We start from the raw sequence: 13,160 nt of genomic DNA, 5'->3' as shown, positions 1-13,160 counted from the left end.
GACGAGAGGCCTAAGTATACTTGGAGAAGCGTACAAGTTCTTAATGTTTCTATCTGCAAGTTTTATGGAACAGATGAAACAAGGATACATTGTACGAAACGCTAAATTCGTGGCAGAGACTGGTCCTAAAACAACTGCTATTGTGCTTTTATCTTAAACTGTGTTCCTCTGGCACAGCTGTAGCCGATCCACGTACTATAAATGTATTTCGTGCGAGCTCACTTCTAATGTATTTTTTGTACATAAATAATTTCAATTTACCTGTGTCCATGCACTAGGATAGTTCTCTGTGATTCGAAGATAGGTCACTTTGAAATATTTGTTCAGCTGGATTCATTCAGTCTATAAAACAGAAATTAACGGCTGTGGGAATTCGTTGCGCTGACCACGCGATATCCTCTCTCCGCTAAAATTGGCACTAACTTCGCCGACAAGCGGCAGTCGCTCGGTCACTACAGTTCGCTTGAGGACTAAAGCCATGGATTTTTTGTTTTGTTTGAGTTTTGCTGGATTCATTACCTTCCTGCGGATGGATCTGGCCTAACTTTAACAGAACGAAATAATAAACCAATAATGAGGCGCCATACGCACTGGTGTTCATTTTTGCGTCTTTATGCAAATTAGCGTACTGAAAATTGTTTATATTCGATGAAGAGACGTTCCTGAAACCTTTATAGAGACCTGGACGTGGGTGGGAGGATAATATTAGGCCGGATCTTGAAAAAAGAGGATGGGTTCATATGAACTGGTTTAATTTGCCTCAGGTTAGGGAAAGGTGGAGGGTCCTTGTGAACACGTTAATGAAATTTCTGGTTGCATAAAATGTTGGGAATTTTTTGAGTAGCTGAGCAACTGTTGGCTTCTTAAAGACTCAGCTCCTAGGAGTTAGAGTCCTTGCAGAACCTTTATAATTTCACTAGGATCCTTAGAAATACTCTGAAATACTTCTTCATAACCTCCTAAGCATAATCATATTATATGTATTCCTTAAATAGTCCTTATGTGATGCTGCTGATGTTTCAATTTTATTAGTTCTTCAAATAAATTAAGAGTAATCTTCAAATTTTCACTGAGCCTGAGTAAACATCTACTAAAGAACGCCTAATTGAAACCCAACAAAATATTCGGGGCTTGCATTTCCGTCAAACATACAATGTCCCAAAATAACTCCCTCTGCCTCTCTTGTCTTAGGAAGGGAAATATAAACAAGGCACGAACTGTAGTACTTTTCCTTTTTTCTACTTGCACCCCGAGTTTCCGCACTGTTCTTTTTCCAGCCGCCCTGAACGTGACAAATGTAAGGATTATTTTTTAGAGTGGTTTGTATAATTGCCAATATTATGCAGGAAAATCTGTTCTGGAAACCAATGGACAAGTTTATTTATTTTAGCAGATTTACTGATTAAACATTTACACTTCATGGTGTGAACAACCGAGCTTCTCATTCTATTCTTGTAGTTCATAAAAGAATATGCTTTCAGTGACTTGAAACGTGTTATAATTTCAATTGACTTTGAGGAATTTCTCTCGTAAGAACAGTCCTGTGTATACAAAAGTCATCCAGTTTATAAGCGCCTGGAGTAGAAAGAGTCAGAGTATACAAAAGATAGCAACTACGAGGCGCACAGATCAATTGTCTTTCAGAAATAGAATTCCTAGGGGAAGAACCGGACCTATGATTCTTGAAAGAATAATGTGACATGACGCCTGAAAGCTGCAATCTGCCCATCTGCTGGGCGGGGTTTCGCTGAGCGCTTTCCCGTGGCAACATAGAGGGCACCGCTGCTGGACGGCGAATTGTGGGAACACGTTTCCATACCAATGAATACGGCTAAGGCAGAAATGCATTGCATAGAAATTCACATCGATTCCTAGGCAACGAACCGTTCGAATTACAATAATGGCTAAAAAAGCAAGAACTCTACTGTTGAAGGAGATGATTTGTACACGGTCCGACGAAGCATTAGAACAGGAGAGTTTGCCAGACGAATGAGTGAGGGCCAGTGTGGAGGCCGGGTCGAATACCTCCACCCAGCCCTGCGAGTCGTAGAAGACGATGAAAAGGAAAGAATCGAATCTGAGACAGTAAAATTTGGTCACGAGTCCCACGGGACTCGGACCCGAGGATCACTCTTCTAGCGATGGCCAAGAGCATTTGTAAACGAGAGAGCCGTCCTCTCGTCAGGGAGAGCGCCCCACATCAACAAACCCACAACTGTATGACAGTAATACAAATATGTTCATAACCCTCAGATGGGTGCTTTATTCCAAGGCAGACTGGCCGATTTACAGTCGGTCGTAACATAAGACTCAGACAGACTCAGAATGAGTTACTGGATTACTTGATTAGGGGATTCATTCGTTACAGAGTTCAAGAGAAGACTACAAAGGCTAGACACTAGTGCAAGATCCAGACAGCAGCGATAGATTCGTTATACAGAAGGAGTTAAAGGTGTGAACTGGTATAATCAAATGTAATTGTGTAAGATTTAGGTCTTCACGGCGGTGACTATGACGAAAGCCGTCTTATGGGACATGGTTCCGTGTAGATCCTGTGTTAACCGACGTTTCGGAGGAACGTATCGCATATATCTTCAGGATTGAAAGATCTACAAGCGAGGAACCAGCGTGAGCAGGTGGCTTCAGTCTGCAGAGTGCAGCTACCTGCTCACGATGATTCCTCGCTTGCGGATTTTTCTATTCTGAAGATGGAGGCGATACGTTCCTCCGAAACGTCAGTTCACATAAGATCTACACGGTGCCACATCCCAGAAGACGGTTTACTTCATATTCACCGCCGTGAAATCCCCAAATCTTACACAATAATATTTCGGAGAAAAACATTGTGATGAAAGACGCCGTTAAATTTAAAAATCTCGACACACAAATATAAAATTTTACAATATAATAAGACGTGTTCTTTGGTACTCTTTTGGAGTGCGGGAAATGATGGAAACGCTGAAGCACTGAAATGATTTTCAGATACACACAGATCGAGACTAAAGAGGCGTGAATGTGCTGGCAGAAAGAATAAAGGTATACATGTTAATAATATTCCGGACATAATTACAAACCGTTGAAATAACGGGTGTGAACCTTCTAAAGCGGTGGTAGCAAATCGTACCAAAGGAGAGCTCAGAATTGCGGTACACGAGAATTAAGAAAGGATGGAAATCCTGAAAAAAAAAATCACTAAAGAAGATCTGATTTAGGTGTCTTTTGCGCCGTCCAAGTGCAACGTCGTTCACTGTCCATTTATTGGACACCATTTCACTACGTTTCGGCCTAATTGGCCATCTTCAGATGTACAAGTTAAAGATTCTACTACTCACTGTAATATGATTGTCTTTCCTCCTATTGTAGTTGCTTCTGGTTATTTTGGTTGCACGTGGTTTATTTTGGTTTTGTTTGGTTTGCTGATTGTGGCTGCCTTGAGTGTTCCTGCTAGAGCAGGAGTTCTCTTGTGTGCTGGTCGACCACCATAGTGAACGACGTTGCACTTAGACGGCACAAAAACTCTGAAGGCAGATCTACACAATGCAACAGGAAGGAAGAGGCCACTGAGAATTCCGCTTACTCACCAAGTTGATGGTCACGATAAGGTCGTGCTGCTGATGTCTCTGCCCTTTCTTTGTCTTCTTGCCTCCCTTGACGGCTGCCGCTTTGGGCTGGGTCTTCACCTGCCCCTTCTGAGCGGTCGGTGGTTTCTGAGCAGGTTTCTGCGCTGCCTTTGTCTGTCCACCCTTCTGGCTAGCAACTGGTGTCTTCTGTCCAGCCTGTCCCTTCTGGTTGACGTGGCCACCTCCATCTGCGGGCTTATTGCGGGCCTGAAACACAAACAACTCAATGTCTTATGATGCATTTTCGCTGTCACCTCAAGATATGAAGCAAAAAACGCAAAACTGTATCCAGGATGTTGTTTACGAAGTCGCTGAAATATGTAATGTTCGGATTTTTACTCGACATTTGGATCGAACTGAGATAAGCAGATCATTTTGATTGCCCTACAGTTTTGGGAAATGCTAGAATATTCGTTGTTTTACTCAGTTTTTTTTAACTGCCTCTGTTGAGATTAAACTTATCTCAGCTTTGTAACTTACTGACCCAGTGAGTTATCCTTTTAAATACGATCACAATTCAAATACAAAAGACGACCAAAAATTGATGTTCTGAGTAACACAATTTATGGCCGCGCCATAGCTCAAGCGGTTAGTCGCTGGCTTCCCACTGCAGCGACCCGGGTTCGATCTCTGGTCTGGTCAATTGGGATTTGTGGTGGACAAAGTGGCGCTGGGGCAGGTTTTCTTCCGGTTTCCTCTGCCAATCTTCATTCCACCAATTGCTCCACAATCACCCTCACCTATCATCTGGGGCTGGTACAATAGGCCAGAAGTGGCCGCAGTGCAAGGGACTTAGTCCCACCCCACTAGCAATAAAAAAAACACAATTTTAACTCTGAGTTCATGTGTTGGATTAATTTAAAGCTTTAAACGATTGGAAGTATCTGCAGAAAGAAACTGAACTTCTTGAAAAGAAATAATATGGCGAGTCGTTTTAAGACCGTGACTGTATCGCTAGTGTTGTAAGAGTACAGAACTTCATAATTGTGAGGCTGTGTCAGATCAAGCTTCTGAGGACTAGAACTGCAATTTACAATAAATATGAACTCGGAAGGGCATTAGCAAATATCACAAAATATTTTAATTATTATTTTAGTACAATAGAATGAAATCTGAATTGGGCGTGTGTATGAGAGGGGGTACAAAATGATTTTTAAAGAACGCAGCGGAAGGAGACCACTTGCAAGAACTTGGCGTGGATGGAAATGGTTCTTGTAGAATAGGGTATGAAAGTGTATACTGGAATAAAATGGCTGATGCTGCGGCTCAAATCCGTGAATATTTCAACAGGGTTTATTCACCTTAACGTTTCATAATTCCAGAACAATTTGAGAGGCTGAACAACAATCATCTATACAACGAAGACTGTACGATAGAGTCAGTCAGTCAGTGACTGAGTCCGTTGTTCAGTCACAAGAAAAAAAATCCTCTATGCCGCATTCATTCCTCCTTTGTTTCCTACATTTTGTCATGTCTGCTTTCCGGGTTATTTAACATTTTATGTAAATAATTTCAATTTCGCAGTTTGAGAAAAGTTTATCGAAGAACGTGTTTAAATTTGATAAGAACTAATTGATTTAACTGTACCCGAATATGATTGTATTTTGTCATGTCCGCTTTTCAGCTTATCCAAAATTTTATGTAAATAATTTCAATTTCACGTTTGAGACGAGTTTATCGAAGAACATGTTTAAATGGGATCAGAATGGATTGATTTAACTCTACCCGAATGTGAATATATGACCTAAAATCATGTTTATGTTTGAGTTTGGAGTCTGAGGTTCTCGTGTTCCGTTATAGCAAACGAAGTTACTGGTCATGCGGTCAATAACCTAGTTAATATTCTGTTTGGCTGCTGTAGCCTCATTGGCTTAATTTAACCTCCATCAGATCCCTGTCTGTAAATGCATCATCAAAGTGTGATGTGAAAGGGAGACTGCTAAAGGCTACAATCTACAAATTTTACATTGAGCGTGGCTGAGTAATGAACTCAATTGAGTCATGTGGTTAACTCTATTCCACCTGTCCACTGAATTGAACGTGTAAGCTCAAAGCCTGCATTCGTAAATACCTGTTTAGGTCATCCCCAAGGCTGTATCTATTCACTTCTGAACACTGTTTGTTCCTCATCTTTCGCGAAATGGTTACGGATAATTGATGACGTTGAAATTGTGATGAGACTGGACCATTCATTGTAGCACGTCAGCAAATCTAGGGCATGGGGAGGACCTGCAGGAAGTAGAGTGGGAAACTGTTTCCTGTTTGGAGAACACTGGGTTTCCAAATGTGCTCTGTATGATTTTACATCCACAACATTTCTCTTCATGGTCATAATTTTGCAGGTACAGGCTTGCTGTTGACGGAGCTACATAGCCACAGATATCCTGAAGAAGCATACATTGTATACCTGACAAAATAATTAGCAACCACAGGCAAATTTTTTTGTTCCCTTTTTTGTTTACTCTCCTTTTTCGAACAAATAAAATTTTGCGGTCTGTGCCTTTGTATATTCCCTAACGTTTGCAAGTCATAAAAGCAGAGATAAATGAAACTGCCGTTGTTAGGCAACAGCTCGGTAAACACTTTCCCGCGGGAACAAATAGGTGCAATAGAACTTTTGGACACGGTGTTTTCTATACGGCCCGTATCGTATAAAATACTCAGGATCTTCTCGATCTTACAGGTCAAAACTTCTGACCCGTTTCAGCCCAGAATGTGCTACTGGAACTATGACCCTCACAGACATTTGATGGGAAGATTTAGCCACAACATCGGTCAAATGCGAATCCTCTATATAATAATTTAAATGCAGGAAAACGTGGACATACATCCATGTCCGAGTAGGATCCGAAACCACGATACAATATTCGAGCGTTCGAAAGCAAAAATAATGTGTTTTACACCTGTGATCGTTTACTTTTCCTTGTTTTTAATTTTCGGATATGGTAATGAACCTTCGGGTTCCATAAAATGCTAGAAAATTCTTGCGTAGCTGATGAATTGGCTTCTCCTCAAGATGGGCTCAGCTCCGTAAGTAAGTAATCAGTCAAAAGTACCCCTACACTACGTGTAACTCGAGTGAAACTTTGCAAGTTTTCAGGAACACAATTTATGGTTAAAATAAGAATTTATGACACTACACAGATCTCGTTTATTTTAAGCATTTTTTTTTGTACTTTAATTAGATTCATGCAGAGAAATGCTTTCTTCTTTCAGAATTATTCAGCAACTTTATACGTCGCTCTAACTTACAGATAATAACGCTTATTTCTGCAACAAGGGTTCAGTGCAAGATGGATAAGACAAAGAAAATGATTCGTACTTGCAACACTACGACATCAAGAATCTACACAAATGTAAATAGCAAAGAAAGAGGCAGGAAATTCTACACAAACGAATAAAAACTTTTGAGTGACTTTGAATTGCATATCGTGTTTGAGTACATAGAAACTGTAAGGCTTATTTTGAAGTTCTGGGGCGCAGTCCGTCTCAAGAGAATATAGGGAGACGTATTTAGCCTGCCAGGTTAGCAGGTTTCAGAATTCGATATACAGACCTTGACATCACCGTCAGTGCTAATACATACATGTATATCGATTCATAACTGTCACCAGATGATATCGGGCCACTGTCTGACTAACTCATCCATAAAAGGCAAGGACAAGTTGCCGCCGCGCATAACTAAGCACATAATTTAGCACATGGATGCCAGGGGATATGAAAATATAATTTTAGCCTACTTTACTTATTTTGAAGAAAGGAGGCTAATGATATCAACTTGCTGCCTGTGTGTCCTTCGTAAAGCCTGAAAGCCTGACTTTTTATTGCTAGTGGGGTGGGACTAAGTTCCTTGTACTGCGGCCACTTCTGGCCTATTGTACCAGCCCCAGATGATAGGTGAGGGTGATTGTGGAGCAATTGGTGGAATGAAGATTGGCAAGGGAAACCGAAGTACTCGGAGAAAATCTGCCCCAGCGCCACTTTGTCCACCACAAATCCCACTTGACCACACCCGGGATCGAACCCGGGCCGCCGCGGTGGTAAGCCAGCGACTAACCGCTTGAGCTATGGCGCGGCCTTGAAAGCCTGATTACTGGAGCTAGAAGAGAAGGCCGTTGCTAGGAAACGGCTTGCTGTCGCGGCAACAAATGCGCATGCAACAATAAAAGAAATGTTAGACGCACAGTTTTCTATGTGTTCCGTGTCGTATCAAGTATTCTATATGTAGCAGAAGGAAAGTAGGCGATTTGTTCTTTCCAGAACTTATTGACAATTCGTAGTGTAGGATGAGACTGAGTCTACTTTGTACATCGGCCCTTAGTGGGCCTATTATATGAGCCACAGGTGATGGATGAATATGGCGCTATTAATGGAATGAGAATTGGTAGCAGAAAACCTGTCCCAATGTCACCTTGTTCACAACAAATTCCGTATGAACTGATATGGGATCGAACCTGGGCCGCCACGGTAGGAAGCCAGAGACTAGCTACCTGAGCTATGGCACTTCCTGTGAAGATACATCTCCACGCAGCTTCAAATTCGGCACTAGATGCAAGTAAGCAATCATCCATAATCCGACCCTGAGAAAACAGCCCGCAGGCGCAGTTGGGTAGGAGGCTGAATGGGTTTCAGGGGACGTCTGGGCGTGGTGACAAAGACAGAATTCTATGTTTCTGCAGGAAACCGAAACCAAGTAATCCAGCCAATGGTTAGTCACTACACTGACTGAGCCAAGCAAACTCATCCATATCATGCAAATATATACTTTCTTTCTCTCCGTATGTGTTGACCGCCTGGAGTGTAGACCCAGTTACAGAAGAAATTAATCTGCGGTCTAGCGAGACAAGGTGGCACCACGAAGCAGGCTCATAATGAGGCACCCACATCCACATGCTTGATAAGTGTCACTACACACATGACTATTAAACATCAAGAACGGTTCCTAGAAATGTACACAGCACAAACCATGCTGTAGATATATGAGGAAAGACTCGAAAGTCGAGTGCTAAACTAGCAGTAATGCTATAGTACCGAATTCAGGAGAGTCTAGGATCATATCTCGATATGTGCACCGGCTATCCTTAAAGGAGTATTTCCTTAGTTTTCCTTAGTCCGTATAAGGAAATTATTGGATGGCTCATCAACAAAATTACACACTGAAGAATGTCTGTCGCCGCCTCCATCTTCAGGGTAGAGAAATCCGCGAGCGAGGAACCATCGTGAGCAAGTGGCTGCAGACTGTAGCCACCTGCTCACGCTGGTTCCTTGTTCGCGGATTTTTTTCTACCCTGAAGATGGAGGCGATACGTTCCTCTGAAATATTTTCATACAAGATCTACACGTCTCCATATCCCAAAAGACGGCATTCTTCATAGTGACCGCTGGGAAACCCTCAAATCTGTCAAATTACACATTGTTTCCCTTCAAATCCTTTCCAATTCATCAATGTTTAATCTTTTCACCATTTGATATTGTAGTACACATAACAAAAGCGTTGTAAAAGAAACGCAAGTATAACGTACAGATCCATGTATCGTTGGATTTTTTTGAATGAGGATAAAAACATGCATAACGCAGACCTATCTGATGAGGACATACGAAACTACATTTCTGAAAGTTGGTAGCAAGGCAAGTAGTTAATTTCTACAAAATCAACTATACTTGAATAAGGCTTTCAAATAGGTAAGTGTTTTGAAGACCTGAACTGCATCCACCTGGCTTAGGGTATGGTGAAAACTGAAATCAATTTTGAGTGTTGCAGAAGGCAGGGAATTTATTTCAAGACGACCTCTGGTGCGTGGAGGTAAATAATGAAATAAAAATAAAGTCGAACAAAACGATCTTCATATATATATATAAGGGCACGCATACAGTAGCTTAGATGGTTGAGGCACTATGTTACAAGTCGGAAGGTCGCTGGTTTAATTACCGATGTGGTTATTACAGTTTCCAATTGACCTCATCTTTCTAGCCGCACTAGGGCCGTGGGGTCGACTCGGCCTCTAACAGAAATGAGAACAGGAATCTTCCTGGGGGTAAAAGGCGGCCGGCGAGTAAGACTGACAATCTCACCACCATCTTTGAGCCGACTGTCTAGAATATGTGGGAACCTCGACGTCTCACAACCCTCTGGTCCTTTATGGCCGGTTACAGAGACAGCTTTACCTTTTCACCTTTACCATATACATATATACAAGTGTGTCAATTTACTTGTATTTCATTATAAAGTTCCACACAAGAAAATTTCAGTAGGCTGTGACACCTGAGAGGCGCAATGCAATATGTCTAGCATATTCGCTAAGATAGCAAACACGTGGAATCCAGATCTAAGTTGGTAATGAGTGCAGGAGCGGAATTTATTATTTCTTATATTTTAGCTGATATATATTGTGATAATGGCAAGGAAAGAAGCAAAATGTCGGACGAAGAACGGGTATTGTACTAGTGAACTACATACAAAACAAGGGGAAAATCATGGTGATTAAGAGCATAATAAATCGTGCCAAAAGTTAATGCATGTAGGTGTTCCTGGTTAGGAACACAAAACTAACGATGGCATTTTTTAAACTTTGTGGGCGAGCAGTAAGGTGATAACCACGGAGGAGCTGGGGAAATAGCTGTGATGACGGTGAGGGCATTTAGTTATCTGACACATGGGCCGCGCCATAGCGCAAGCTGTTAGTCGCTGGCTTCCCACCCCGGAGGCGCGGGCTCGAGCCCGTGTCTGGTCAAGTGGGTTTTGTGGTGGACAAAGTGGTACTGGCGCAGGTTTTCTCCGAGTACTTCGGTTTCCCCTGCCAATCTTCGTTCCACCAATTGCTCCACAATCACCCTCACCTATCATCTGGGGCTGGTACAATAGGCCAGAAGTGGCCGCAGTACAAGGGACTTAGTCCCACCCAACTAGCAATAAAAATATATGAGACATAATGGCAAGGAGAAGAATAAAAGGAGGGGGAGGGGAGGAGGAGGAGGGGAAATGAGAAGAAGAAAGAGAAGTAGGAGGAGGAGGGGATGAGGAGGAGAAGAAAGAGTAGAAGCAGGATGAGGAAAGGATGGAGGAGGTGTGGAGAAGAAGAAAGAGTAGAAGTAGGAGGAGGAGAGGATGGAGGAGGAGGAGAAGAAAGCGTAGAATCACGAGGAAAGGATGGAGGAGGGGGAGGAGGAGAAGAAGAAAGAGGAGTTGGATGAGGAGAAGAAAGGGCAGAAGCAGGAGGAGGGAAAGGATTGGGGAGGGGGGAGGAGAAGAAGAAAGGGTAGAAGGAGGAGGAGGAGAGGATGGAGGAGGGGAGGGGATGAGGAAGAGGAGGAGAAGAAAGAGTAGAAGTAGGAGGAGCAGAGGAAGGAGGAGGAGAAGGGGATGAAGTGTTCGTATTCATTTGCAATTCTTATTTATAACAGGAGCGATAATTACCAGACCTATTGTTTTTAATTGCTCTGCTGAGTGCCCTACGTTAGGTTCAATTTCGCACGTCTCACCATCAGTCAGAGCTGTATCATTAATGGAAGATGGCTATATGCAATCAGCATTACAGGCTTAATGTCGAGTTAGACACGACTGGAGCTTACAGTAACATTTGTATCTGCGACAAGATTTGTAGGTGTGTCTTATTAATTACATAATTCCGTGTAGTGACGGGATGCGAGGATTATGGATGTTCTGGTGCGACTTATTAACTCACATTGAAACTACGCTGATGTACTTGAATGTGTTATCCTAAAATTCAGGTCATATAAATTTTTAACCTCCTCACGGTGTTCGATTCCCGCCAGAGCCAAGATATTTTTCTCTACTACATAAAATCTTGAATTCGCTTAGTGGGGGGTGGAGTCCAACTGGGTCTACTCGGCATGGCGGCCACCGATTGGCCTCTTGTAGACTGCCGCGGGTGATTATGATGATGTAGAATTTCGTGGAATGAAGATTGGCAGGGGAAACCTAAGTACTCGGAGAATACGCCCCAGCGCCACTTTGTCCACCACAAATCCCACTTGATCAGAACCGGGATCGAACCCGGGCCGCCGCGGTGGGAAGCCAGCGACTAACCGCTTAAGCTATGGAGCGGCCTTCTCTACTACATAACGTCCAGACGGGCTCTTTGGCCCACACAGGCTCCTGTCCAGTGGTAAAAGGGGGATCTTTCCCTGGGGTTAAAGCGGTCAGTGCGGGAATCTAACTACTCCTCTCCATCTAGTGCCGAGTTCATGAAAGCTGGAGTTGCATCTTCACTCCCCTTACATGTCTTTACGGTGTGGAGTTTAAATAGCTAAGCATAGGGGTTTCTTTACCTTAACCCATTTCCAGGGTATAAGTTACGATATCCATAAAGAAAAAGGACAAATTCCTTCATATCCACAGTCACTTAGACTAACAAACGAAGGGCTGATATTTATACAATATAGTAAATGGACGTAAAACTGATTTGCCCATTTCTCCATTTGCAATAATATGCAATGTTTCTGTTTATTCGCAAAGAAAAAATGGTACTTCTATCCTTGTCTTGGCCACATATCGCTGAAACTGCATGTTATCGAATATTACCACCCAACTTCCAGTACTCCAATGCGCTTCTTTTGGACGTTACGAATTCAACTGATGATTCAGTTTAAGTAACAAGTGGCTCTGCATACGGAGTTCTGTTTAATTTCCCCAGACATTCACCATACTCATCTCTGGAATTTCAAATGGCAATTGACATTACGTAGAGTAAAAACGGGGTCTGTTTAATTTCAATCTGAAAGGCTAAAATCTAGGAGCACTCGAGTTCCTCGCCGTATTTATTGGCATGGAGATGTACAAACATAAGCATAATTCGCAATATTGCAGCAAATAGACTCTTTTCAGATGTGGATATATACATAAAGTAGATGTGCATATTGCAGCAGCTTGTGGTCAGTATGGCAAAACGTTCACTCGCTCACAAAGGAGCTTGAATGTATAGGGCCTTGTTTGAGCGGTTGATAGTTGTCCGTCTCATCGCAAATGTCGTTGTCTTAAATAAAAGATTCATCACCGTTGTCACAGAGCCCCGCCACTGTTTCAGTTCCTGACCGTTGGACCATGTAGTAAGCAAAGCCTGCTTAACCAGTGGTTCCCAGCGGGGGCAGGCCGTATTTCGGAGGGGCCACAGGCAAAATATGGAAAAATGGAGAGGGACTATGGAAACTGTCAAGTGGGTCACGAAAATTTCGTATCTAAAATAAAATTATTAATAGTATAAAAAGAATAAATGTCAAATGCTTAGTACATATAATAACACAATAACCCAGCATCCTTGTTTTTGTGTACCTTACTTATAGAAGGGAAAGAACCTGTTGTATTTAAACCACAACCTCAGATGTGAGAATTCTAAGTACTAGTAAACAGGTACTACGCGCCTTCTCGGAGCGGGCAAAGACATGACGAAATTGTTAACTGGGAAAATGATCCTTTTTTCCTTAAATATCTCGTACTCTTCTCGTGATTTTTACAGCCACCTTTTCTGTAAATTTCAGGTATTCTTCAGTTCAATATTCGGAGTGTTTGGAAGAAGACATTTT

General features: G+C 42.3%; 1 protein-coding gene across 1 annotated transcript in view; it reads right to left on the bottom strand.

The window, feature by feature from the left end:
* LOC111873906 (neo-calmodulin) overlaps positions 1-13,160 on the bottom strand; it is a 238,457-nt gene that overhangs the window by 30,172 nt on the left and 195,125 nt on the right. The window contains exon 3 of the mRNA XM_023868984.2: positions 3,582-3,827. Within this exon, the coding sequence (XP_023724752.1) occupies positions 3,582-3,827 (246 nt within the window). The remainder of the gene's footprint in view (positions 1-3,581; positions 3,828-13,160) is intronic.

Source organism: Cryptotermes secundus, unplaced genomic scaffold (assembly GCF_002891405.2).
Source record: "Cryptotermes secundus unplaced genomic scaffold, Csec_1.0 scaffold597, whole genome shotgun sequence".
Lineage (NCBI taxonomy): Eukaryota > Metazoa > Arthropoda > Insecta > Blattodea > Kalotermitidae > Cryptotermes > Cryptotermes secundus.
This window is presented reverse-complemented; position numbering and strand designations above follow the sequence as displayed.